The 27570-nt window shown below is 52.6% G+C and overlaps 1 protein-coding gene across 4 annotated transcripts; it reads left to right on the forward strand.

The window, feature by feature from the left end:
* Positions 1-613: 613 nt before the first annotated feature.
* Positions 614-27274, forward strand: ADAP2 (ArfGAP with dual PH domains 2). 4 transcript variants are annotated; one of them, XM_054709326.1, is made up of 12 exons: positions 614-740; positions 1578-1708; position 2596; positions 3365-3473; positions 7605-7684; positions 8556-8668; positions 13088-13234; positions 18056-18139; positions 20855-20917; positions 22723-22800; positions 23967-24195; positions 26637-27274. In XM_054709326.1, the coding sequence occupies exons 1-12, from the start codon at positions 647-649 to the stop codon at positions 26669-26671; spliced, it is 1164 nt and encodes a 387-aa protein (XP_054565301.1). In that variant the 5' UTR covers positions 614-646; the 3' UTR covers positions 26672-27274. The 4 variants fall into 4 exon arrangements, with proteins under 4 accessions (XP_054565301.1, XP_054565302.1, XP_054565300.1 ...); XM_054709327.1 differs by lacking the exon at position 2596 and adding an exon at positions 8455-8457 and having other exon boundaries at positions 3382-3473; XM_054709325.1 differs by lacking the exon at position 2596 and having other exon boundaries at positions 3382-3473.
* Positions 27275-27570: the final 296 nt, after the last annotated feature.

Raw genomic sequence — 27570 nt, forward strand, 5'->3', positions numbered from 1 at the left:
TCCTGACAGCAGGCAGAGGGAGGAGGGACTGACATAAATATACGAGTCCCTGATGCAAGGCAGACAGAAGGTGCTCGGCACCAAAGGGATGCACAGACTCTAGAACGGTGCTCTAGGAGGACCCCCGCCGGAGGGGTTCCTCCGGGCCGGGAATCAAGGAGGGCTTCCTGAGGAGGTGGCATTGGACTGTCTCTCAAGCTCTAAGTGGATGTAAAGCCTACGTGGGCAGAAGGCTTGAACAGAAGTTAGATCCTGTTTGATCTCCCAAGGAGCCCCGAGGCGGCATTTGCCTGTATTTCCCGTCTACGGAGGTGGAAACGGAGGCCCGGAGGCGTTGAAGAGGCGGGCCCAGCTAGCAGGTGGCGGCCAGGATTTGGTCTGGAGCCAGTGGGACTCCGAGCCCTGCGCTGGGCTCCCTCCTCGCCTGGTCCCGCCTCGGCGGCCGCGGAGCCCGCGGAGCCCGGAGACACCCGCGCCCGGGGAGGAGCGGGACGTCGGGGCGGGGCGGGGCCGCGGCGGCGCGCGGAGCTGGAGGCGCGGCGGCCTGGTCCCTCTCCACCTGCCCGGCGAGCGCACCGGCCATGGGCGGCCGCGGGTCCGAGGGCCGCCCGGCGCAGCCCCGCTGAGCCCGCCCGCCGGGCCGGCCATGGGCGACCGCGAGCGCAACAAGAAGCGGCTGCTGGAGCTGCTGCGGGCGGCGGGCACCGGCAACGCGCACTGCGCCGACTGCGGGGCCGCGGGTAAGGGCGCGGCGGGCAGCCGGACCGGACCGGACCGGACCGGCCCGGACCCCAGCCGCCAGACCCTCACCCCTCCCGGATCGGGTCCGCCCCGGGGCCCCGCTGGACCCTGTGACACCTTCGGAGCCAGGCTCCCCGCAGACACAGAGCGCGAATCTCCCAAGCGGACCCTGCCCGCCCTCTTCCCACCCTCCCCGTCTGGACCCCAACCCCCGATCCCGGACCCGGGGTCCCTGACCCGCCTTCCCGGCCAGACACCCCACCTCCCCCGACCTCGGCCCCTGACGCCACTTTCCATGCGCTCCTCCGTCCAGGACATCCCACACGCCGAGGGGTCCCAGCCCGCTCCGGCGCCCCGGACCCTGCAGGCCCCCTCCCCCAGACGCCCCCGTCTTCCCATCTTCCGGCCCCGCAGCCTCCGAAACTGCGGAGGTGGGCCCGGGGGGAAGTGTCCGATCCCCGCAGGCGGCTCCTGGCTCAGCCTGGGAGCCGGACTTCCCACCTGCGGCTCCCCTGCCGGCGCCGGGCCGGCCCTCGGACCGCGCGTTCCCCTCTCGGTTCCCCGGCGTCCTGCGCCTCAGCCTCCCGCCCCATCCCCAGAGCTCCTTCCAAGGTCTCCCTCTTCCAAGATCTGACGGCGCCACGGCCGGTGCGGGGACCAGTTTCCATGCTGGCATTCTGAGTTCACCCAAGGTGGGGCCCCGGAGAGAAGGCTTCCCCAGCGCGGGCATCGCCCCAGGAGTCCAGCGCTGCCTCTCCCGGGGGGGCCCCCAGCACAGCCCTGGTTTCCTCGCCCAACTCCCCACCTAGTCCGGCTCCCGCCCTCTCGCCCCGCAGATCCCGACTGGGCCTCTTACAAGCTGGGCATCTTCGTCTGCCTGCACTGCTCCGGCGTCCACCGAAACTTCCCAGACATCAGCAGAGTCAAGTCCGTGAGACTGGACTTCTGGGACGACAGCCTCGTGGAGGTAGCCCGGGGCGCGTGGGGTGGAGGCAGTGGGCAGGGCGCCCCGTTTTACAGGGAAGGACCAGAGAGAAAACACGGCCTAGCAGAGCTGTGGCTCAGACAGAGGCCCTGAGTTCAGATCCTAGCTTCGTCACTTGTTTGTTTAGGAGGGGGAGGCCCTGAGCTTGGTTTTTTTAACCCACGTTGTGGACCCTCAGTTTCCATATCTGTGTTAGGGGGACATCCTCCCCTCCCCCATCCCCACCAACCCCCCTTCGTAGGGCTGCTGTCAGGATTAAATGCAGGCTCAATGCAGGTACAAGGTACCAGTCAGTTAACAGCGACTGTTCTCATTAGCTGGAGTCCTGGACTGGAATGGAAGCAAGCATCCCAGTTCCAGAATCCTGAGTCTGTTCTCTCCCTCCAGTCCCCCTAGCCAGGAAGGGGACTGCTTGGCTCCGCTGACCTGTGGTGATGGAGGACGCCTTCAGCCTGGAGGAAAATACCAGTTTGGCCAGGACACCTCCTGAGAGCAGGCAGTCCTAACCCGTGCTGGTTGGCCCAGGATTTCCAGGCCTGTTGGGGGAGCAGGCCCACGGGCTCTGAGTGCCCGCTGTGTGCCAGGCACTGTGCTAGGCCCCTGGGCTAGATGCTTTACTTATTCACTCAACACCTAGTTACGGGATGCCTGCCATGTGCTGGGGCAGTAAGGTGAGCAAGATAAAATCTTTCCGCATGGAGCTTACATTCTAGCATAGAAGGTCAGGAAGCCCGCAACCCAGCACTGAAACCCGAAACCCGAAGGTTATTTGTTTGTGCCTTATTCCTCCCCCCCCCCCCCGCCCCGTTATATTTCCTCCAGCTTGGCAGGTGCCATCCCTGAAGCTCAGGGGTTAAGTACTGCCCGAGGGTCTCTCCGTGAATGGGTGGCACAGCTGGGATGTGAACCCTGCTCTGCCAAGATCCAAAGCCCATGGAAACCCCGTGATACAGCTCAGTGGCCCCTGGGGGATGGCGGGAGGAGGGGAGGAAAGAATAGGGTTCCCCCTATTAAAAACCTGATGTTTCTTCCCACTCCGCCCTCACCCCAGCTATGCCGCTGCTGTTGCTGAGTGCTGACTCTTGGCCCATGTGTCTCTGGGTCTCTCAGGTGTCAAAGGGCCCAAGTGATAATCCTGCTCTAGAACTCTATGGGGTCAGCACTGACTTCTGTCTCCCAGCTACCTGTACTGCCTGCGGACTTGCGGGGACTGTTGCTGGGGGTCCTGGCCAGCTGTGGAGGGGTAGGAGGAAGAACTTGAGCTTTGGGAGTTAGACAAGCCTGGGTTCAAATCCCAGCTCTCCACTTACTAGCTGTGTTACCTTGGGTAAATTGCCTAACCTCTCTGAGCCGCTACAATGGAGATGCTAATATGAAAATGGTTAAGGGGATCAAGCGAACCAGGGTGTGGGAACTGTGGTGCACTCTGCCTCTATGAGGCATCGTTGTTCCAGCACCACATTGCTCCGGCCTTTCTAGCAAACGCTGGTGTTTTATATTTTGGTTAATTCTGGTGGGCAGTGCCAAATTCCCCTAGGACTGTCTCCTGACTCAGCGGAGGAGCCAGTGAGAACAGTGGCCTTCTGGGTAGACCATGGTTTCATTTCATATTTTGCAAGTTCTAATATTACCATCAAGTTGCTGTTGTTTTGCAGTTTATGACCCACAACGGGAACCTCCGTGCGAAGGCCAAGTATGAAGCCAGAGTCCCTGCTTTCTATTACATCCCTCAGGCCAGCGACTGCCTGTGAGTGCACGATTCCTGGTCCCAACCCCACCCCCGGGTCTTTGCCTGTGGCGGTCTCGTCCATGGACCTGGTCAGCAGGTGGATCCAGGAAAGGGTTTGGTACTGTTATGGAGAACACATAAGACCTAGCTTAAGCCCTCTCTACCTTTATCGCTCGGGTGGTCATTTCCTCCCTCTGGGACTCAGCTTCCATCCCTGTGAAAGGGGGCATTTTCTCTATTATCTGCCCCATTTGCCTCTGATGTTCTCACAGGTGGTGGCTAACTTAATAGAAGAGAAACACTGGTATTTTATTTTATTTTTCTGTTAATTCTCACCCGAGGATATTTCCCCCCCATTGTTTAGAGAGACTGGAAGGGAGGGGGAAAGACAGAAGAAACATTGTTTTGAGAGACACACACTGATTGGTTACCTCCCGCATGTGCCCAGGGCAGGGGATGAAGCGTGCAACTGAGGTACGTGCCCTTGACTGGAATCGAACCCAGGACCCCTGAGCTCAACCAGATTGGTCGAAACACTGGTGTTTTAATAGAATAAATGCATTTCAGCTACTTCCTATGGAGTGCTATGCTTAGGATTGTCCCAAAGCAGCCGCCTGGGCCCCAGGTCCCTAAATATTAACCATAAAAACAATAGTAGCTGCTAGTATTTATTGAGCTTTATCTATATACCAGGCCCGTGCTAAATAATTATGTGCATTCATTTGTTGAATTCTCTCAGCAACCCCATGAGATAAACACTGCCATCACCCCCGTGATGTAGACGAAAAACTTGAGGCTTGTAGAGGCAAAGCTGGGACTAGCCCATCTGATACCAGGGTCTGGGTGACTGAACCATGATGACATTGAGGAAATCCAAGACGATGAGGGTGCGGGGAGGTCGGGGGAGTATCTGTGAAGCAGTAGGAGGGTTCAGTTGACCTGGAGGCGAGGGTCCGTGTGACACTGGTACCTAGTGACCCCTGATCTCTGCAGATTGACTGCCTGAGCCTACACCTCTCTCCCAGGGACCCAACCCCACCGTCAGGGCTGCTAGACAGCACCTGCATCAATGGGTGTGTCTGTCCTTCTGAGCAGACACAACCTCATGGGGACATGGCTTGCAGGAAGCCGGCTGCATTACAGCTACATTGTCCTCTAGCCTCACAGCAGGATGCCTTAGGTCAAGGCAGAAACTACACAACCATCCCTGGGGTCCTGCGATTTTCCAGCGGCTGGGGAGGCACAGCTGAGGACTTGGGAGACCTCAGTTCTGTTTCCGAGTCTACCATGACCCGGCTGTGAGAAGGTGGACAAGTTGCCAAACCTCTCTGACTCGTGGTATCCTCACCTCTGAAATCTGGATAATGATGCCTGCACTAGAGCATCGTGGTGGATTAAATGAGGTATTTTATGTAAACATCTCATAGGCCACCTGAAATGCTAGTTCGTTTGTTTTTTAAATATAGTTTTATTGACTTAAAAGAGGAAGGAAGAGAGAGAGAGATAGAACATCAATGATGAGAGAGAATCATTGATTGGCTGCCTCCTGCACACCCCACACTGGGGATTGAACCGGCAACCCTGGCATATGCCCTGACCGGGAATCGAACCGTGACCTCCTGGTTCAACCACGTAGCCATCCCACACCGGCTGGGCTGAAATGCGAGTTTTAATCCATTTCTCGGTGTCAGCTTCAGAATGCTGCCTAGTGCCTGGCCCCGCAGAGGGATGAGTCAGCCTGAGGGCCTGATCATCTTGCCTCATCTCTGCCGCTCAGCCCTTGGCTCCAAGGGGAAGGGAACGAGCAGCTGGTGAGCACCTACTATGTGCTAGGCCTTCTGCCCGCACTACACAGACGCCACTTGTCATGACTACAACAACAGGCCTGTGCTTTAACCCCCTTTAGCTGAATACTAGTGGCCTCTTCCCTCCTATCCCAAAAGTCCTCTAAACTCCCCACTTCCAGCCCCAGGACTGGGGCCTCGGTCCCCATTGTCTCTCCCAGCTCTGATCCTGTGGCTCAGGGTTCCTCCATGTCCTGGGTGAGGATTGTGCAGTAGGTAGGACTCTTGGTTGTTGTTGTCGTCATATGATCTTTAATTGAAATATTTCCCTTTGTAGTTCTTAACTGGCTAGGCATTCCTCGGCACCTCTGTTGATGTCATCTATGATGTCATGAGGGGGGTGGCCAATAGCACTGCAGCCCACAGACAGGGCAGTCCCCAGGATCTCTTTAATCGTTCAGGAGAGTTCTCTAGCTAAAAAGGTCGGTGCCACATCTTCGGGCAATGTTGACGGTCTCATCAAAAGTGGTATTTCCGGTGTGCTCAGTGTTTCTTCTTTCTGCTCCTGGTGGTTCTTTGAGGCTTTGATGATCAGGGCAGAGGCCCTAGATGTGGGCCTGTCTGTCCTGAATGGACACAGTTTCACTGTGATCCTCTGACCCTTCCAATCGCTGCCAGAGGCTGCTGTGGCAATGCCCTCATCAGTCTTTTCTGGAGATGGACCCGGGGGGCTGATCTTGGGGGCCAGGGCGGAGGTGGCACTGACTTCCCCATCGCTGCACCTCAGATATATGACTTTGATCTCCTTGGGGTCCAACTTGGGCAGCCTGATGGAGGCGGCTGGTGTCTGTCAGGTGAACCCAGATTTGGAACAACTGAAGAAAGTTGCACTGAAGCCTCCTCCAAGGCAAACGCCGAAAAGCTAGATAGGACTCTTGATTGTAAGTGACAGAAACCCAGTTTAAACCAGCTTAGAAACTAGATGCTATGGGTTCTGGGGATCAGGCGGCAGGGAGGACAGAGGTGGAGCCAGCCCAGGAAGGACAAGCCAGGACAAGCACCAGCAGGCCTCTCAGAGCCTCTCTGGCTCTCAGGCCTGCTGCTCTCTCTCAGCCGGGCTTCTTTCACGCAGCTGGAGCAAGACCACGTCTAGGTCCCAGCTCCAGCTCCCAGTTGGATCCCAGAGAGCGCTTCTAACTCACCCCCCTTCTCAGTCTTGCTCCTTTTGGTCCACACAGCCCTGGGCAGAGCTCTGATTGACCAGTTGGGCCAGGTGCCCAGCTCTAGCCCATTCCCTGTGGTTGTGGGGATAAGGTCATATAAACCTTGGGCCCAGCCGGCGTGGCTCAGTGGTTAAATGTCGACCTATGAACCAGGAGGTCATGGTTTGATTCCTGGTCAGAGCACATGCCTGGGTTGTGGGCTCAATCTCCAGTGTGGGGCTTGCAGGAGGCAGCCGATCAATAATTCTCTCTCCTCATTGGTGTTTCGATCTCTCCCTCTCCCTTCCACTCTGAAATCAATAAAAATATATTTAAAAAACCAAACGCACACAAAAAAACCCCTTGGAACATAGACCTGGAAATTGTGAGCGAGAACCAACGGATTGGATTAAGGCTCCTTTTGGCTGCATGGTTTTTCTGCAGGGGTCATGGAAGACAGTACCTGATGGGACTAACATAGTCAGCATGGTTCTACGCCCTTTATGTACATTTAAAGCTGCCCTAAGGGGTCGGTAGGTATAATATTATTGGCATATTCCCCAAGTTCAGAGGAGTTGAGTATCTTGTTCTTGATCACACAGAGGATAAATGGTCGAGTGGGACCAGATCCCAGATGGTTAGACTCCAAGACCACTGCTCCGTCCGGTGTGGCATGCCCCGAGTTTACGGGCAGGCCCAGGAGGAGGCTCCTGGCCTCCTGGCCTTAAGCGAGGAGCATGCAGGGGAGGCGGCAGTGTAGACGATCCAGAGGAGCTGGAGTCGGTCTTGCTGACCTGGAGGGCTGGGCTGGCGTCGGAATAGCCCAGAGGTCTTCGTACAGCCCCCTGGGGGCCATATTTCCCCCAGGAGACACTGGCAATGTCTGAAAACATGTCTGGGTATCACTGGGGAGGGAGGGCTACTGGCATCCAGGCGGTAGAAGCCAGAGATGCTGGCAAACATCCTGCAGTGCACAGGACAGTCCCCACAGCAGGGTTGCCCAGCCCCAAAGGTTAACAGTCCCCTGGCTGAGAAGCCCTGCCAGCCTGAGCAGCCGGTGAGGCCGCTGTGTGATGCTCCCGCCTCCAGCCGCGGGGCCTCAGACAGTTACCGTGGGCAGAGCACACAGCAGACACAGCTGACCAGAGGTTCTCTCTTTTTAGGGTCTTAAAGGAACAGTGGATTCGAGCTAAGTATGAGAGACAGGAATTTATGGCTGATGGGAAAACCATCTCACTCTCAGGTACAGCTAATTTTCATCACCCGTTGAGGTCTCTGTTGCAGCGAGTTCTAGAAAACAAAGCGCCCGATTCTTAGGAGCAAGGTCCAACCGAGAGATATCTGCTGCCCTCCCTCTGGCCACAGAGGCCCGGGCCTGGGTTCCTCTGCCTCTGAAATGGCAACACAGCAGTTGGTGGGGTTTGTGGTCTGAATGGACAGGAAGCATGTTTGGACAGGACACAGCAGTTGGTGGGGTTTGTGGTCTGAATGGACGGGCCGCAAGGGTGTAGAGTCTTCCTGTAAGTTGCAGGAAGGCTCACCCATCAGGAACACACCCCTGCGCCTGGCTACTGTAGCCCCTGGTGTGGCACAGGCTTGGCCAGGTGCATGGGCTGGAGGTCACCCTCCTTCATGCCCTGGTGCATCGGTGGCCCTGGACCGTGGCTGACACTGACCCGGAGAGCCAAATGCACAAAACCACTCTGTGAGGATCGGAGGCCGCCAGTGCTCCGCCCTCCTAGCCACCAGGAGCACCAGGCTTTCGTCAGCCGGCAGGTGCGGGGTGGGGGTGGGGGTGGGGCGTGCATTATTCCTGCACTCCGGAGCGTGCCCCTGCGCTGATGTCCGCGGGGAATCACCAGCACAGTTTCTCACTACTTGGCCTCCTGAAGGGTCTACTGTGTCTTCTTAAGACAGAGCCAAGGAAGAACATTGGAAATTTGGCCCCAGATAGGACCCCCATGTCCTGCATCCGAAATAGCGAAGTTAGTTAGATTTGAGACATTTTAGCAGCAGGTGGGAGGTTCATTGTACCCCGAGACCCTACGAGGATTGGGAGCTGCTTGTCTGTCTTGAGGCTGCGGGTGTTCACTCTGTCGTCCTCGCTGCCTAAGGTAACCGGGAAGGGTTCCTGTGGAAGCGGGGAAGGGACAACGCGCAGTTCCTGAGAAGGAGATTTGTCCTGTTGGCAAGAGAAGGCCTTCTGAAGTACTACACTAAGGAACAGGTAAGAGGCCAGACCCGGGAGGGGTCCCCTCCTGAGCACTGGGCTCTCACCCCACCGAGGCCTGCTCTTCAATCAATAGTGACTTGTCTTGTGGGTGGTCTCAGCCACGGACAGTCAGGCCCCACATCCCATTTTCCCTTGGTAATACAATCAGTCCAGCCCACTACAAAACACCTCTGTTCACGTAGAATAAGCTTAGACTGGTCCATGAGGAAGCCTTTGATGATCACTTGATTTGACTTCATTCATACACGCCAGGAGTGTTTATTGAGCACCTACTACATGCTAGGCATTATTGTAGGCACTGGGGACACAGCAGTGAGCTAAACAAAGCTCCTCTTCTCTCGGAGCTTTCATGCTAGTGGAAGGAGACAGGTGGTGATCAAACATACATCAGCATATGATATAGCAGGTGGCAGGAAGTGCTAAGAAGTGAAATAGACGAGAATGTGAGGGAGCGGCCAACAGAAGGCTCTGAGCACTTGGCCTTCACCTTGCTCAGTTTCCTACATGTAGGAATGATGGTGTATTTCCCCCGTTGCTTTCCTAGGTGGACCTGTGCGATGCGTGGCCGCAGTCTAGGGCCAAGTGAAAAATGGTGAGGGATGAAGAGTATTTATCCTCCAAGTGAGAGTAGGGATTTCTTTTCCTTTTCTCTTTTTTTAATATCTTTTTATTGATTTCAGAGAGGGAGCGGGAGAGAGAGAGATAGAAACATCAATCATGAGAGAGAATCATTGATTGGCTGCCTCCTGCACACCCCCTACTGGGGATCGAACCTGCAACCAGACATGTGCCCTTGACTGGAATTGAACCTGGGACCCTTCAAGCTGCAGGCCTATGCTCTATCCACTGAGCGAAACCAGCCAGGGCAAGAGTAGGGTTTCATATTAGTCTTCAGTTTAAAGTCCTGAAAAATGTTGCAGGCACAAGAGGCAGAAGAGAAAGTGGAGCAGAGGTAGGGGGGCCACCGAACCCCAGCAGCCTCTGTGGATTGTTCTCCTGGAGAGTCTCATTTTTGGTCGGGAAAAGTGGATCCTTCTCTCAGTCCTAAGCCTGTTTAGTCCAAAACAGTCTAACAATAACACAAGTTGCCTTTGGTCTTTTTAATTTCTTTCCCAAAAAAGGAAAAAAATTAATTTATAAAGGTAGCTCATTTTAATGTAAAAATTTGGGGTAACACAAGAAAGTAAATAAAGAAAAGTGAAACTCAAAAGATGTCTCAGCATAACAAAATGTTGATACTTAGAACATATTTTAAAAAACAACAACAACCTACAAATCAAGAAGAAAAAGACAATCCATTAGAAAAATGGCAAAGGAAATGGACTGGCCTTTTACAGAAAAGGAAACCGAAAGGCCTGGTAAGGGGTAAGAAGCGACGCTCGATGTCTCTGGCAGTCAGGGAAATGCAGACCAAAACCACAATGAGATGCTGCACACCCACCATGATGGCTAAAATTAAACAGCCTGACAACACCAGGTATTGGCGAGGATGTGGAGAAACCGAAACTCTCATCCATAAATAATACAACCTCTTTGGAAAACAATTTGGCAATTTTATTTTTAAAAAATATATTTTTATTGCTCTAACTGGTTTGGCTCAGTGGATAGAGCGTCGGCCTGCGGACTCAAGGGTCCCAGGTTTGATTCCAGTCAAGGGCATATACCTTGGTTGTGGGCACATCCCCAGTAGGGGGTGTGCAGGAGGCAGCTGATCGATGTTTCTCTCTCATCGATGTTTCTAACTCTCTATCCCTCTCCCTTCCTCTCTGTAAAAATCAATAAAATATATTTAAAAATATATTTTTTTATTAATTTCAGAGAGGAAGGAAGAAGGAGAGAGAGACAGAAACATCAATGATGAGAGAGAATCATTGACCGGCTGCCTCCTGCATGCCCCCCACTGGGGATTGAGTCCACAACCCTGGCATGTGCCCTAGACCGGAATTGAACCTGGGTCCCTTCAGTCTGCAGGTCGGTGCTCTATCCACTGAGCCAAACCGGCTAGGGCATTGGCAATTTTAAATAAAGTTAAATATATACGTAACCACATAACCAAGCCATTCCACTTCTGGGTATTTACTGAAGAGGAACAAAAACATATGTCCAAAAAAAAATGTTCATAGAAGCTTTATTTATAATAGCCAAAACCTGGAAAGAACCCAAATGTCCATCCACAGCTGAATGAATAAACAAATTGTAATACATCCATAGAATGGAATGTTACTCAGCAATACAGGGGGACAAGGTACTAAAAGATGCAATAAGGTGGATTAATCTAAAAATATTATTCTGAGCAAAAGAAGCCTCATACAGGAGTATGTACTACATAATTCCATGTATATGAAATTTTTCAACAAGCAAAACTACTCTATCTCAATAGAAAGTAGGTAAGTGATTGCCTGGTGTTGAGGTGGGGTGGATGGGGATTTTCTGTAAAGGGGCAGAGGAAACTTTTGGGGTGACAGTGATGTTGAATATCTTGATTGTGGTAGTGATTACAAGGGAATATATGCTTGTCAAAAATCAAACTGTACTCTTAAAATGTGTACCAGTTTTTGTTTATCAATTATACCTCAATATAGCTGATTAAATGAAAACAGTGAGGCCCAATTTCAAGTCCATCATATTGGCAAAAATGTTAAAAATTGGCAATGTCAGGTGTTAGTGAGAATAGGGGGGAAGGGAAACCCTTCTTTGTTTTAGTAGGTTCCTACTATGCATCCTGTTTTTGGACTTGGTATTTTTCATGGATATCATGGGCATTTTTTCAAATTAGTAATATTGATCTAAATTAGTCTTTTTATTTTATTTTTTAAAATATATTTTTATTGATTTCAGAGAGAAAGGGAGAGGGAGAGGGAGATAGAAACATCAATGATGAGAGAGAATCATGGATTGGCTGCCTCCTGCACGCCCCCTACTGGGGATTGAGCCAGCAACCGGGGCATGTGCCCTTGAATGGAATTGAACCTAGGACCCTTCAGTCTGCAGGCGGAGGCTCTATCCACTGAGCCAAACTGGCGAGGGCTAAATTCGTCTTTTTAAAATGTTTGTGGCATTTCATTGTGTGGATGTACCATGACTGAATTATTTAATGTATATGTAAAACACTTCTTTTTCTGCTGGTATACCAGTAAGTAACCGGCAATAAGCATCTTTTGGCATGCGTGTTTGCACAGAAATGCAATTACTTCCTTGGGGTGGATTCTTAGATGCAAAATTGTGAGTCAAAGCAGAACACTCAACATTGTAATAGATATGACCAACTTTCCCCCTAGAGAAGACTGTTCAATAGAACTTTCTTCAGTTCTATGCCTGCCCGGTTCAATACCCTAGCCACCAGCCCTAGCTGGTTTGGCTCAGTGGATAGATTGTTGGCCTGTGGACTGAAGGGTCCTGGGTTCGATTCCTGGACAAGGGCACATACCTTGGTTGCAGGCTCCATCCTGGGGCCGTGTATGGGAGGCAACCAAACGATGTATCTCTCTCACATCGATGTTTCTCTCTCTCTCTCTCTGTTGCTCCCCCTCCCTTCCATTCTCTCTAAAAATCAATGGGGAAATGTTCTTGGGTGAGAATTAACAACAACAACAAAATACTCTAGCCACTGGCCTCGAGTGGCTGGCTACTTGAGCATTTGAAATGGGGCTGAGTAAGGAACTGAAGTTTTATTTTATTTTTTTTCTTGTCTTTTAAAAAATATTTTTATTGATTTCAGAGAGGAAGGGTAGAGGGTGAGAGATAGAAACATTAATGATGAGAATCATTGATCAGCTGCCTCCTTCCTGCATGCTCCCTACTGGGGATCAAGCCCACAACCTGGGCATGTGCCCTTGATCAGAATTGAATCCGGGACCGTTTAGTCCACAGACCAACGCTCTATCCACTGAGCAAACTAGCCAAGGCTATTTTTATTTAAATGTAATAGGTGCATGGGTTAATGGCTCCCACAGCTCCACAGTGTTTGTTATAATTTTTCTCTCTTACTGATTTTGAAGGAAAGCACTCTTTCCTCTTCCCTGCTCAGCATGAGTCAGTGATGGAACTGTTTCAGAACCCTGAGACCAGCGAGAACCCCACATCTGCTTTTATCTGCTTTATTTTATTGGTGGCTTCCACAGATGACTTGCTTTTGAAAGACATCTGTGGCTAAAATTTTGAAAAGTCCTGCGTTAAAGCCTTTCCAGGCCCCATTCCAACTCGAGAGGCCAGTCTGAGTGAGCAGGATGGTGGGATGGCTGAATACAGGACAGCAGGAGAATATGTGTGTCTTAATGTCAGAGCAAGAACATGGAAAACCCATGGAAAGTTACAAGTTGGTTATCGGTCTGCTTGAGGACTTGGTGAAGGAGATAAGACGACTGCCTGCAGACTGTCTGTCGGCATCTTGAGTATCCATTCCCTCTCTTTCAGGGTAAAAGCCCCAAAGCTGTCATCCACCTCAAGGACTTGAATGCCACCTTCCAGACGGAGAAGATAGGGAAACCCCACGGGCTGCAGATCACCTATCGGAGAGAGGGCCACATCAGGAACCTGTTTGTGTATCATGAAAGCGGCAAGGTGAGCTCCAGCTCGGCACCCCAGGGCTCTGCAGGCCCAGCGACGAACCCGCTTGAGATTTGCAGCTACTGTTTGCCTAAATCTATCGTCACTTTCTGGTCAGAGATAGAGGTGTGAGGAAGGCAGGGTGAGATCAGAGAGAGGAGCCTGACACGTAAAGTGGGTGTGCCTGGACCGTTCACATCCACCAAGGGGGGTCCAGTCAGCAGAAGGACGATGCCCGGGGATGGCGAGTCCAGGTGGCACCAGAGATCCTGACTATGGAGGGAGGAATGGAGAGAAGATCAGGCAGCAGTGCACTCCGGGGCCTTGCTTCTCGACGTGTAGGCCCACCCAATTAGAAACTGCATTTTATTTAAAATATTTTTATTTTTTTTTTATTTTTTTTTTTTTTAAATGAATCTTTATTGTTCAGATTACAATTGTTTCTCCTTTTTCCCCACATATCTCCCCACCACCCAGTTCCCACCCCCCCTCTGCCCCTACCTCCCGCCCCCCCCGCTGTCCTTATCCATAGGTGTATGATTTTTGTCCAGTCTCTTCCCATACTCCCCACACAGACACCCCTTTCCCCCTGAGAATTATCAATCCACTCCCATTCTATGCCTCTGATTCTAATAAGTTTACCAGTTTATTCTGTTCCTCAGATTTTTAATTCACTTGACTTTTAGATTCACTTGTTGATAGATATGTATTTGTTGTTCATAATTTTTATCTTTCTTCTTCTTTTTCCTCTTTTTAAAGAATACCTTTCAGCATTTCATATAATGCTGGTTTGGTGGTGATGAACTCCTTTAGCTTTTTCTTATCTGTGAAGGTCTTTATCTGCCCTTCAATTCTGAATGATAACTTTGCTGGGTAGAGTAGTCTTGGTTGTAGGTTCCTGCTATTCATCACTTTGAATATTTCTTGCCACTCCCGTCTGGCCTGCATGGTTTCTGTTGAGAAATTAGCTGATAATCGTATGGGAGCTCCCTTGTAGGTAACTAACTGTTTTTCTCTTGCTGCTTGTAAGATTCTCTCTTTGTCTTTTGCTCTTGGCATTTTAATTATGATGTGTCTTGGTGTAGTCCTCTTTGGATTCCTTTTGTTTGGGGTTCTGTGTGCTTCCTGGACTTGTAAGTCTATTTCTTTCATCAGGTGGGGGAAGTTTTCGTTCATTATTTCTTCAAATAGGTTTTCAGCATCTTGCTCTCTCTCTTCTTCTGGTACCCCCATAATTCTGATGTTGGTTCGCTTGAAGTTGTCCCAGAGGCTTCTTACACTATCTTCAACTTTCTGAATTCTCTTCTCTTCATGCTTCTCTGGAGGAGTGTCCTTGGCCTCTTTGTATTCCAAATCTTTGAGTTGATTCTTGCAATCCTCTAGTCTGCTTTTGGGTCTCTGTATAATATTTTTTATCTCAGTCAGTGTATGTTTAATTTCTAGTTGGTCCTCATGGAATTTATCGGCCTTTTCCATGAAATTCTTGAAAAACCTTATAACCGTGGTTTTGAACTCTATGTCCAATCGCTTGTTTTCCTCCATTTCTTTGGTTTGTGATCTGTTTCCTTGCCTTCTCATATTCTCTGCTTCCCTGAGTTGGTAGGGTAGTTTTGTGTACTAGGTGTCCTATTGGTTCAACGTGTCAGCCTCCCAGTTACTTGAGGTGGACACTCTTGGTGTACCCTTGTGTACTGTGTGTTCCCCAGCAGGAGCTACAGCAAGGGCTAGTTTTCTCCTCCTTTGCTTGGGCGGTTTTGGAGCAGTCTGACTGGAGCTGCAGTTGGTTAAGCTGCCACAGAACAGGCCATTTATATGTAAAAGCCGCTGTGTGGAGCCTGGGCGGGTTTGTAGAATGTGCGGGGCGGGGCCTCAGGGCGGGGCCTCAGGCCTGGGCGGGGTCTCAGGGCGTCACTAGGCTGGGGCGTGGCCAACAGTGATGGCTGCCGTCAGCCGTCTCTGCCTTTCCCGTTTCCAAGTCCCTGCGCCCCACGGTCCAGAGCAGTAAACAATGATTGCTGGGCGCACCACCGCAAAAAAGTCACTCTCACTTTCCGACCCGATGGCCGAGAGTCCAGCTTCTCCCCGTAGGTGTCTGGGTCCCCCGAGTGTCCCCAGAAACTGGATTTCAGAGTGATCGGGAGCTTGTCTCCCTGGGGGTTGAAGAAAAGCCGCGCACCCAGCCGCCCGCCGCCGGCCCGATTCGCGTGCCTCCGTACCTCAGCTTTTCAGCGATTGTGCTCCTTTCTGTTCTTAGTTGTCAGTCTTCCACTCAGCCAGCTTTCCCGTGGTTCTGGGTGGTAGACGTTTTTGTCTTTTAGTTGTGTTTTTGAAATTGTTGTGTGAGGCAGCAGATTAGTTGTTTAACTATGCCGCCATCTTGGTTCCTCCTCCCCTGTCCTATTTAAAATATTTTTAAATTTTTTATATTTTTATTGATTTCAGAGAGGAAGGGAGAGGGAGAAACACCGATGATGAGAATCATTGATCAGCTGCCTCCTGCATGCCCCACATTGGGAATCAAGCCTGCAACCTAGGCCTGTGCCCTGACCAGGAATCAAACCATGACCTCCTGATTCATAGGTCGACACTCAACCACTGAGCCACGCCGGCCTGGCAGAAATTTAATAGGATCTGCAGGTGATCCTCATACATATTAAAGTTTGAGAAGCACTACGTGAAAAGGTCCAGGAAATCAGACCCTGGCTCCCATTCAGTCCAAGCTGGGCTCTCTGCTGTTGCTCAGACTGGCTGGACACTGGTGGCCACCCCCCTGTGCCAATCACTGCTACGAGGACTTTCGCTGAGGTGCCCGAGGTCTCTGTCATTTATGGTGCCCGACTCCTTCCCATTTGCCCTATTGTAGAGCATCTGACAACCTAGGTCAGGCCATTCTGCCCTTTCCCTTGATACCCCAGTTTCTCCATGAGATGGGCCTAAGTGAGGGGGCGCAAAGTCACGCCAGCAGGAGCCAGGTAGGTGATCTGAAAGTGAAGAGGACAGCTGTGAGGCTGTGGCAAACAGGAAAACCTGTACAGAGGATTGAAACAAACAAACAGAACTTCAGGAGCCAAACAAACACAAATGCGAATGTGCGTTGGATTTGGCCCCAAGGTCGGCAGCTTGTGATTGGAGAGAACTTCCAAAGGGAAGGCATGGGCTGGGTCTCTCCTGGGCCGGGCCCATTCCCTCAGGGCCCAAGACACACAAAGGTTGGTAACTCCCAGGACCAGAGAGCTCAGAACTCGGAACAAACCCAACAAACCCGTGAGAAACAAAGGGTAACTAGGTTTCATTCCTTGGAAATCATATTCAAATGAATGACTCAATCACCCAGTTAGATCAGAGTGCAGCACTGCAGCTACCTGAGCAAGTCTTTCTGCCTCCCAACTCCACATTCCTGGGAGAAAGGATTTCGTACGCCCCGTCCAGCCTTGGTCCAGCCCTGGTCCAGCTGCTGTGGCCAAGAAGGGGCGGGATCATAGCAGCAACTGTGGCTGGGCGGTGGGTGGGTGAGAATGAGTGGGGCAGAGAGGCCGGGCTTGGGCTGAGCAGAAATCTATGTCAACATCTAAACTCACCTTCAGGATGAGTAGAATGTCCTAGGCCATACGTGTGCGTGGGTGAGGGGAGCGAGGTGGGTGAGGCACAGAGTTCCAGGAGGAGCGAGCAGAATGTGTGGAGGTTGCAAATGGCTTTGTACGGAAGGAACTCGGAGGGCAAAGTCAGTCAGACCAAAGAGCTCAGGTTTTCTTTTCTTTTTTTTCTTTTTTTGGACATTTTTTTTATTGAGGTATTATATGTGTATATATCTTACCATTACCGCCCCCCCCACCCCACACCCATACATGCCCTCACCCCCCAGAGTTTTGCGTCCATTGTTTATGCTTATATGCATGCATACAAGTCCTTCGTTTGATTTCATAACTCCCCCACCTCTCCCTAACTTTCCCCCTGTAATTTGAAAGTCTGTTTGATGCTTTACTGTCTCTGTATCTATCTTTTTGTTCATCAGTTTATAATGTTCTTTACGAGCTCAGGTTTTCTTCGTGAGGGTCGTGGGGGGGGGGGACTCCATCTTGGACTCAATAGACTTGCAAAGTGAAAACCACCCTGGCTGCGGGCGGGGAGGACCGATCGGGGAGCAGCAGAGCAGGGGCAGAGCCGGCGGCATGAGCTGTCCACCTGGTGAGAGGTGACGGTGCCCGCACGGCTGAGGGATGCGTTCTCCCGGAGTGACAGCAGAAGGTCCCAGCGGCTTCGGCCTACGCCGCCAAGCAATGAGCGCCCCCAGTGGAGGAGCACCCCCAGGTGCCCATGCCCCCACCCGAAAACCGGTCTTTGACGTCTGAGTGAGGACTCCTGCTCCCCAAAGTGTGTCCTGCTGACCAGCGTCACATCGCTGATTGCGAGGAATGCAGACTCTCAGGCCCCACCCCAACCCACTGCACCCACATCTGCCCTGTAACAAGATCCTCAGGTGACTCGTACACACGTGAGAAAATGTCAAGGACTGTCCTAGGCCATTGCGTAACTCGTAACTCGCATGCAGCTCACCTGGGGCCTTTCCCATGGCTCCAGACCTCCCTGCCACTGGCTTCCCACTTGCTCAGGTGAGCCCTCCCCCCCATTGCCCTGCCCCCCGGGCTCTGGTGTTGTTCCCCCAGCCGCCTGTGATCAGCCCACAGGCCCCTCAGTGGAACTGGGGCAATGTGTGTGCGTGGAATGCCCGTGCACACACCTGAAAACCTTGCTAGCTTCCTGCCGCCACTCTCAGCCCAGCCCCGCGACTGCCCATCTCACCGGCTGTCCGATTGGCCTTCGCCTTTTTCTCTGCAGGAGATAGTGGACTGGTTCAACTCCCTCCGCGCAGCCCGTCTGCAGTACCTAAAGGCGGCCCTTCCTGAGCTCCCCGAGTCTGAGGTGAGCTAACAGTGGACCCCAACTTCCGAGTCTCCTCTCTGCCACCTCCTCTCCTTGTCTGCTGACCTCGAAGACACTCCGAGGCCAGACTAGGTTGGTTTGTAGGCAAGACCTTGAGACTTGGGGGTGGGCACCTCCGAGGGAAACCAAAGGCTTTCTCCTGGGGAGGCTGGGGGTGAGGGCTTCACCCGTAGCAAGGCGGCCTCCGAAAGGCAGGCCAGGCTCTCCCCTTTGGGTGTCAAAGGGCTCAGGATTTGGGCATTTCTTCCTGACCCATTCTCCCTCTACAAGGCGCACACGATCCCTACTATACTACTTACAAAGTGTTTTAGAGCCCCTTTTATCTCCTAATCCTGTAGCAGGCAGTTGGGGGGGGGGGTAGGTGGTGGTGGTGGTGGTGGTGGCTATTCCCATTTTGCTGATGAGAAACTGAGTCCCAGGAAGGTCAAGTGGGTAATCAAATGTGCTCTTCCCACGCTCACGTGCCCTTTGCCCTTCATATTTTGGTCTCGTGAAGGCAGTTCCCCATTACAATTCTAGCAGGAACATCTGCTTTTCATGGCCCAGGAGATGGTGAGCCTTTGAACTTCATGTTGATAGTCTCCAGACGTCTGGGGCATCCATGTACCTCTCTCAGGCTTGGCTGGGGAAGCGGGCAGTGTGGGGCAGAGGGTGCTGCCTGGAGCCAGGAGGCCTGGGCTCTCATGGATGCTCTGTGGCTGACCTGCTGGGTGACCCGTGCGGGTCACACCACCTCTCTGCAGACCTGTTTCCAGATCTGCAAGATGGCACTTCATCTAGGTCATCTTCAGGGTCCCTTCCAGCAACATCCTCAATGTCCTCTTGCCTCCCTCATCTGCCATCATTACCCCTCTGTGCCCATCTGGTGTTTAGTTTAGGTCCTACTCTAAGAGGATTTTGTAAGTGATGGGGCTGTCTTATTCCAAACAGTTAGGTCCTCCTTGAAAACCTAAATGCTCCTTAATTCCTAAGTTTTCAGGGAGCCGAGTGCCTGGGATGGGGGGTCCACTCCAGGCCCAGTGGTGCACCGAGATGGTAACCCTCTGAAAGCGGCCCCAGCCGCCTGGGTCAGGGTGCTCCGGGTCTGCAGAGTCAGCACCCAGAACTGGCGAGCGCACATTCCTGGGGGCAGGGTGCTGGGGTGCTGGCTGCTGACTGGAGAGCAGGGAGGGCAAAGTGCAGATGCTCAGCCGGCCGCCTGGATCTGAGCTGGCGCTCGACTTTGCTGACCTCTGCAGAGGAGATTGGTCGTTGGCCAACATCCTCAATGTCCTCTTGCCTCCCTCATCTGCCATCATTACCCCTCTGTGCCCATCTCCCCCCTGCCTTTCCTCCTCTATGTCTGTGTGAGGTCCTGGGCCGTCGCTTAGGCATCCAGATGCCAGGAGCCCGGATGTCCTCGTGGGGTTTTGGTCCTGTGCTAAGGATGCATGGACTGAAGCCAGGGAAGCTGTTCCCTAGGGCAAGGCCCCTTACCGCTCTGAGCCTCAGCCTGCTCAGCTGTCACCTGCTCATCTACCTCCCAGGGCTACTGTGAGAATCAGGGGAGCCAAGGCATCCGAGGCACAGTGAACAGTACTCCATCCACAGGTGTTTCCCTCGGCCTAGACTAGCCCTGCCTCGGCTCAGGGTCAGACTGTTGAGCAGAAGGGACTCTGTTTCTTTCTGCAAATGAAGGAATTAAAGTCTATAGGATATGTTTTAGGGGAAGGGAAGTTGTATAGTTTATATTTTTGGGTTTGGCTCACCATTTTCCCCCTTTCAGACTTCCTATTCCTATTCCCCAGACCTCACTTCCTCTTTGCCTCTGTCCCGGAGCTCTGGAGATCCCCCCTCTCCCCCCCCCCCCCCCCCCCCCCGGCCCCAGAGGGCTGGGCTGTGGTGGGAAGCCCTAGGCTTGCCAGGTTGACCTGTGCTCCAGCATCAATCCCTGGAGGCGTCTCTGAGGTAGCAGGGCAAGCTGCAAGGGATCCGGAAGATCACGCCCTCCGGTCTCCTGACTGCAGAGAGGGAAGCGGGCTCAGAGAGGAGGCAGGGTTTACCAGGGGAACACGGCTAGTTGAGGTCAGAACTGGAGCTAGAACCCAGTCTCCTGACTCCTAGTCCAGAGCTTTCTCTACTTTCCCACTCTGCTGTCCCCACCCATGACCAGGTCTTGGCCAGGGGCCTGATGAGATGCATGTTTATACTCAAGCGTCACAGGAGGACCACGTGTGTGTGTGTGTGTCTAGCGTCCATCAGCCCTAGGTGTGAATCCCAGATCTCCATCCTCCCGGCAGGGTGACTTCGGGAGTACCCTTGACCACTGTACCATTACAGTGATAATACCTCCCACCTCACGGGGTGGCTGGGAATTGCTCCCAGAGCCTGATACACACTAGACCTATAGGAGACCCTGACAGGAGGGTCTCCTCAGAGCCTTGTCTGTGTCCACCTCCTGGGAGGGTCGGAGCATTGCTTAAACCAAGTTCTTAAACCAAGACTCAGCTGTGTTGGGAAGCCCCGCACACATCTGGCTCTGTTGAAATATTAATATTGCATCCATACCACGTTCCAAATATAGCCCCGCGAGCCGCGAGCACACACATCCTTCCCCATTCCAGACTTCCCCTTTGTGGCACGGCCAAGTTCAGTGGGGAGCCCGACCCCCCGGGCTGTGAGTCAGGGGGTCAGTGCGTGTCTCTTTCTCCCCAGCTCGTGCCCCTCATCACCAGGAACTACCTCAAACAAGGCTTCATGGAAAAGACTGGCCCAAAGGTACATTCTCCGGGTCCCTGGGGGCTTTCCTGGCCCCCGGCCCAGCGGGCAGTAGGGCAGAACGTGGGAAGTGGGACAAGGAAGGAAGTACACCAATGTGTGTGAGTTCCCGGGGCCAAGGACCACGGGGTCAGCTGGCCAGTGTTGCTGCAGGTGCCTCTCCCTCTCCCTGGGCATCCTCCCTCCTTATCAACACCACCCTCCACTGCTTTCCCCTTAACTCCCCTAAATGACCCTGCTCCTGGGAAAGCATCGCTGCAAGGGACTCCTGGGGGGTCAGCTTTTGCCTTTTCCACACGGTGTGCTCTGTGGTGGGGCCCTGCCAGGACGGTCCACGGGAGTCAGGGACTAGCGATTAGTCTGAGAAAACTCACCTGCGCACCACGCTAGGCACGTGGGCACGTCCCTCCCAGCACAAGCCCCGCCGCTGCTCCCATTTGCAAACCAGTCCTAACCCCTCAGCAGCTGCTCCCATTTGCAAACCAGTCCTAACCCCTCAGCGGCTGCTGCTTCCCACTTACCCGAGAAGGGAAGGGAGCCTCTGTGCCTCCCTCCGAGGGTCCAGGCGCGGAGGCTTCTGCTGCCCGAGGGCATCTCAGACCCAGACAGCGTATTGGTGGGGCGAGGCTCAAGGTCAGAAGTCTGGCTGGAGTGGGTGCGGTGTCGTGAGGAGAGAACGGGGGGATGGGAGGAGGAGAAGAGAAAAGGAAGGGAAAAGCAGGAGCCCCCTAAAAACACTCCCAAAGCGGCAGCATCCCAAGGGTTTTTTGTTTTGTTTTGTTTTTTTAAGGTGTGATATGTTGCCAGGTTGGTTGTTGAAACTACCAGGAAAGCCTTACCTGGTTTGGCTCAGTGGATAGAGCCTCCGCCTGTGGACTGAAGGGTCCTGGGTTCCATTCTGGTCAAGGGCACATGCCTGGGTTGCGGGCTTGATCCCCAGTGTGTGGGTGGGGGGGTGCAGGAGGCAGCCAATCAATGATTCTCTCTCATCATTGATGTTTCTCTCTCTCTCCCTCTCCCTTCCTCTCTGAAATCAATAAAATATGTTAAAAAAAAAAAAACACCCCACGCAAACAACCTACTGGGAAAGGTGTTAAGCAATCAGTGTGAAAGGAAGCCTCAGTCAGCTTGAGAGCTAGTCCAAGGGTTGCACACTTTGTCTCCTTCTTTTTTAAAGATAAATTTTTAAAATTGATTATATTGGTTTGAGGGAGGAAGGGAGAGGAGAGAGAGAGATAGAAACATCAAGGATGAGAGAGAATCATTGATTGGCTGCCTCCTGCACGCCTCACACTGGGAGTCAAGCCCTGACCAAGCCCCCGGCCAGGAATCGAACTGCGACCTCCTGGTTCCTAAGTGGACACTCAACCCTGAGCCACGCCGGTTGGGCGTGTTCCCTTCTTTCAGCAGCCGGGGCACAGCCGAGGCTTTCTTTCACCAGCCCGTGGTTCTTGCCCCCGTCCCCTGACCCAGGTTAGGCTTTGGCCAAGGCCAGGGCTCTCGGCATTGCTGAGCAGTAGCCGTTTCTGATTTCCCCAACTTCCTTTCTCTGAGACTTCTTGTCCACAGCCCGAGAAAGAGGAAAGCGCCTCTTCCAACTCGCAGCCGCACCTGCAGGCAGCAGGGTGACGCTGGCAGGGCTGGGGAGGTGGGCACAGCCTTCAGAGCTCCAGGGCCTCAGGGAGGGGCACTGGGTGACTGCGGAGCAGGGACCGGCCAGCTCCCGTGGCCTAGTCCAGCCTGGCCCTCTGACCTCCGTGCGTCCCCGGCGCGGCCCACCTGGCACAAGGTTCCCTCTTTTGCAGCAGAGAGAACCTTTCAAGAAAAGGTGGTTTGCCCTGGACGCCCAGGAGCGGAGGCTGCTCTATTACAAGAACCCACTGGTAAGAGCCACTGCCGGCCCTGTCCCAGGGCCCCCGAGATGGAGGCGGGTCAGTGCTGGTGGGGCGGCTACAGGCTGGAGCACCCAGCCGAGGTCACAGCTCCACCTTGGCTTGTGTCTTAGTCATCTCTGCATGAAGCTACTCCCCCCTCACCCGCAGGAAGTCCCTTATGTGGATCCAAAATGCTGCCAACGTAGGCAAATAGGGTGTTTTTCGTCCTCTCATGTCCAGGGCCCATTTCTGACCAGAAGGCTGGGAAGTGCAGTGATTAGGAGTGTGGGCTCTAGAACTCAGCTATCTGGGCTCCGGTTTCGGCCCTCCTACTTTTAGTAGTGGCCCTGGACAGAGTACTTAGCTCTCCGTGCCTCAGTTTCCTCCTCCGGAAAATAGGCTTACTAGCAGTGCCTTCCTGAGAGGTTGCCCTGAGGATTGCATGAGTCACCATCTGTAAAGCACTGGCATGCCTGGTGCTTAGTTAGCTCTCCATAAATACTAAGTTTCATTTTTTTTAATTTTTATTTTAATTTTTAAAATATATTTTATTGATTTTTTTATAGAGAGGAAGGGAGAGAGATAGAGAGTTAGAAACATCAATCAGCTGCCTCTGCACACCTCCTACTGGGGATGTGCCTGCAACCAAGGTACATGCCCTTGACCGGAATCGAACCTGGGACCCCTCAGTCCGCAGGCCGTCGCTCTATCCACTGAGCCAAACCGGTCAGGGCTAAGTATCATTTTTTAAAAAAATTAATCTTCTTAAAGACCTTTTAAAAAAATTGATTTTAGAGAAAGAGGAAGGGAGAAAGAGAGAGAGAGAGAAGAGAGAGAGAAAGAGAGAAAGAGAGAGAGAAGAGAAACATTGATTTGCTCACTCACTTACTTATGCATTCTTGTATGTGCCCTGACTGGGGATCAAACCTGGAACCTTGGTGTGCCAGGACAGTGCTCTAACCAACTGAGCGATACTAAACATCATTTGAACAGATGATGTGTGTGATTTCTCTTACAGTTTCAGCCTTTCAGATTCTGGGTCCCGCCTCGCAAAAATCCCCAGTAGTGACCTGACCACCACCTCTTCCTAAAATAGAGTTTTGGGGCTGTCACGGCTGCAGGTGCCCCTGTGCCCCAGGTGTGACCTCTGATGACCCTGTGGCCTCTATTTCCAGGACGCCTTTGACCTGGGCCAGGTGTTTCTCGGGAGCCGGGAGCAGGGGTACGAGGTGTCCGAAGGCCTGCCCAAGGACGTCCAAGGAAACCGCTGGAAAGCGGGCCTCACCATCGTCACCCCAGAGCGCAGATTCCTCTTCACCTGCCCCAGCGAGAAGGAGCAGGGCGAGTGGCTGGAGAGTTTCCGGGACGTGCTCTCCCGTCCCTTGACATCCTTCAACCTCCTCAGTAAGATGCAGGGCCTGGGGATTGTGCTTTAGGCCAAAGGCAGAGGGCAGGAAGCGGCTTCTTCACGTGGGTCGGCTCTGAGCCCTGAGGCCGAGGTCATGGCTCCTGACTGCGCTTTTTCTATTCTCTTCCTGCTAAAGGAAAGAACAGACAGGGGACAGGATTCCCAGCAGCCCGCTCTGTCCACTCTTAAGTTCCTCCTCCGGGCGGCCTTCCCCAGTAGCATCTGGAGTTTGGTCCTGGCAGAACCCGGTTAGGTCCCCTTCTCGCCTGTGCTGAGTCCAGGGGCCCAGCGGCCTCTCTCTTCCGCCAGCTCCCTTCCCCTAAGTCCCTTTCCTCGTGAGAAAAGCCTGGCCTGTTATTATCAGCGAAGATCACACCTGGGGCAGCTCCCAGGGTTTTCTTTTTAATTTTTTGATTTTATTTATTGAGAGAGAGAGAGAGAGAGAGAGAGAGAGAGAGAGAGAGAGAAACATCCATTTGTTCCACATATTCATGCATTCATAGGTTGATTCTTTTTTTAAAAAAAAAATATTTTATTGATTTTTTTACAGAGAGGAAGGGAAAGGGAGAGAGAGCCAGAAACATCGATGAGAGAGAAACATTGATCAGCCGCCTCCTGCACACCTCCCATTGGGGAGGTGCCTACAACCAAGGTACATGCCCCTGATTGGAATCGAACCCGGGACCCTTCAGTCCACAGCTGACACTCTATCCACTGAGCCAAACCGGTTAGGCCAGTGGTCGGCAAACTGTGGCTCTCGAGCCGCGGTTTGCCGCTCTGTTGACTAATGAGTTTGCCAACCCCTGGGTTAGGCCATAGGTTGATTCTTATATGTGCCCTGACTGGGGATCGAACCTGCAACCTTGGCCTATTGGGATGACGCGCTAACCAACTGAGCCACCCGGCCAGGGCCCAGCTCCCGGGATTTGGGATTCCTCCCCACTCGCAGAGGGAGGGCTGTTTTTAGTGTCCTTCCTCTGGGCCCTCCCTTCTGTCTGCCCTTCTCCTGCTGCCCCCTGCACCCCAGAGGAGTCACATGGAGGCTTCCTGCCTGCCAGCAGCCCCGTGAATAAAGGGGAGATGTTCTGAGCTAGAGCAGGAACTTCTGGCCCAGGGCCTGGCTTCTGGGGCCCAAGGAGAAGTTCTGTGTTTGGAAAAGTACAGACTGAGAAAGGGACCCCATATGGCCCCTTGGGAGAAACCCTTGTGCCCTTTGAGTCTGACCAGTGTAAACACAGACTCGCTTCACTTTCCAAACGCTCTGAGCCGGAGTGCTCTGAGACAGACTCCGAAGTGGCCAGGGAAGCACCTCAGCGGGTGCTTTCTTGTCCCCGTGGCCTGTGTGTCTGAGTGTCTGTTTCTGTGTTTCTCGATCTCTGCTTTTCTCTTCTTCTCTGGGGTGCCTGTCCCCTCTGTCTCTCACCTTTTTTTTTTTTCCTTTTTTAATTTCTTTATTGATTAAGGTGTCACATATTTGTTCTCATCCCCCCCATTCCCATCCCACACCCCTCCCCACGGATGCCCCAACCCCCTGTTGAACTTAACCGTTGGATAGGCTCATATGCATGCACACAAGTCCTTTGGTTGATCTCTCCCCCCTCCCCCCAACCTCCCCTATCCTCCCTCTGAGGCCCGATAGTTCGATCGATGCCTCCTTGTTTCTGGTTCTATTCTTGTTCCTCAGTCTATGTTGTTCATCATTTCCCCTAGATGAGCGAGATCATGTGTCACTAGAGATATACTTATAAGAACTGAATGTGAGACGAGCAATAATAGTTATGCTGACAGGCAGATGAATCAGTCTGTAGTGAGTTTCTTTCTGGACCAACAGTTCTTTAGAGACCCAATTTCAATGTCCACCAGTTCCTTATGTGTACATGTCAGCACTGACCCCTCAGCTCTGGATGGTGGACAAATGGTGGTAACGGAGCTCCGACTCCCTCTGGTTTGGTCTCAGCCGGATCCAGGGGCACGTGGCCTCTCCCAGACCCAGGGGCGCGTGGCCTCTCCCAGACCCAGGGGCGCGTGGCCTCACCCGGACCTAGGTGCGCGAGACCTCACCCGGATCCAGGGACACATGGCCTCACCCGGACCCGGGGGTGCGTGGCTCACCTTTTTTTAAATATGTTTTTTTATTGATTTCAGAGAGGAAGAGAGGGAGAGAGAGAAGAAACATCACTGATGAGAGAGAATCATTGATCAGCTGCCTCCCGCATGCCCCACTGGGGATCGAGCCCGAAACCTGGGCATGTGCCCTTGACTGGAATCGAACCTGGGACCCTTCAATCCACAGGCCGATGCTCTATCCTGAGCCAAACTGGCTAGGGCTCCGGCCCTTTTTTAAATTCTGGGTCCCCCTGCCCTGCGCTGTTCCTTCCGGCCTGTAGGACTGCATGGGCGTGGGCATGACCTCATCCCTCTTTGTCCCCTCTTGCAGCTGTATCAACAGAGAGTGGCCACAGCAGCAGGTGACCCGCTGGCCAAGGAACTGTCTGGCCACAGGCCATGGGAGCTGTTGGTGGGAAGGAGACGTTCTCAGCTCGGCCTCGGTTACCCAGCAGGAGTGCCCCGTAGTTGGCAGCCATCACTGGCAGTGAACTCTGCCAAGACTACAGCTTTGGCCTTTACCCACCAGCTCCCTGGGCCTCACCACTGCCCAGTCTTAAGGCCCAGGACATCTCCAGTGAAGGCACTGCAATGGGAGGGCACCCACAGCATCACTCAAGTGGCATGCTTGCCCCCAAACAGTTTAATCTGACTCAACCATGAGGAAATAGACAAGTCTATTCTGTAAAACAGCTGGCCTGGACTCCTCAATGTCAACATCGTGACAGACAAGGTAGTGTGCAAACTGTTCTAGTTACAGGCGACTAGAGAGCAACGCCAGGCAATGTATGATTCTTGATTGGATCCTTGGATTTTTTAAAAAAACAGCATAAAGGACATAAATTTGAATATGGATGTGTATTAGCCAACAGTATTATGAGACTGTGATAATGATGTTGTATTTGCATAGGAGAATGCTCTTGTTCTTAGGGGATATGCATTGAAGTGGCCAGGAGTAAAATATAACAATTTTCAGTCTACAACTGACGCAGAAAAAAATAACCATGTGTACATGTATATGTAGAGTATATACATATATACATATATATACTATACATATGGAAGAAGACGGAGCATTATACACACACACACATACATATATATATAATATATCTGGGGAGAGAGACAGAGAGAGCTGTTTTTTTTTGTTTTTTAAAATATATTTTTATTGATTTTTTACAGAGAGGAAGGGAGAGGGATAGAGAGTTAGAAACATCGATGAGAGAGAAACATCGATCAGCTGCCTCCTGCACACCCCCTCCTGG

This window comes from Eptesicus fuscus, chromosome 20, assembly GCF_027574615.1.
Source record: "Eptesicus fuscus isolate TK198812 chromosome 20, DD_ASM_mEF_20220401, whole genome shotgun sequence".
NCBI classification, from domain to species: Eukaryota; Metazoa; Chordata; class Mammalia; order Chiroptera; family Vespertilionidae; genus Eptesicus; species Eptesicus fuscus.

Excerpts from the sequence above, each read along its gene's own strand:
- ADAP2 (XM_054709326.1), top strand. The coding sequence starts at position 647 with ATGGGCGACCGCGAGCGCAACAAGAAGCGGCTGCTGGAGCTGCTGCGG. Across the intron at positions 8,669-13,087 it reads AGTACTACACTAAGGAACAG|GGTAAAAGCCCCAAAGCTGT; the intron begins GTAAGAGGCCAG and ends CCTCTCTTTCAG. Across the intron at positions 24,196-26,636 it reads GACATCCTTCAACCTCCTCA|CTGTATCAACAGAGAGTGGC; the intron begins GTAAGATGCAGG and ends CCCCTCTTGCAG.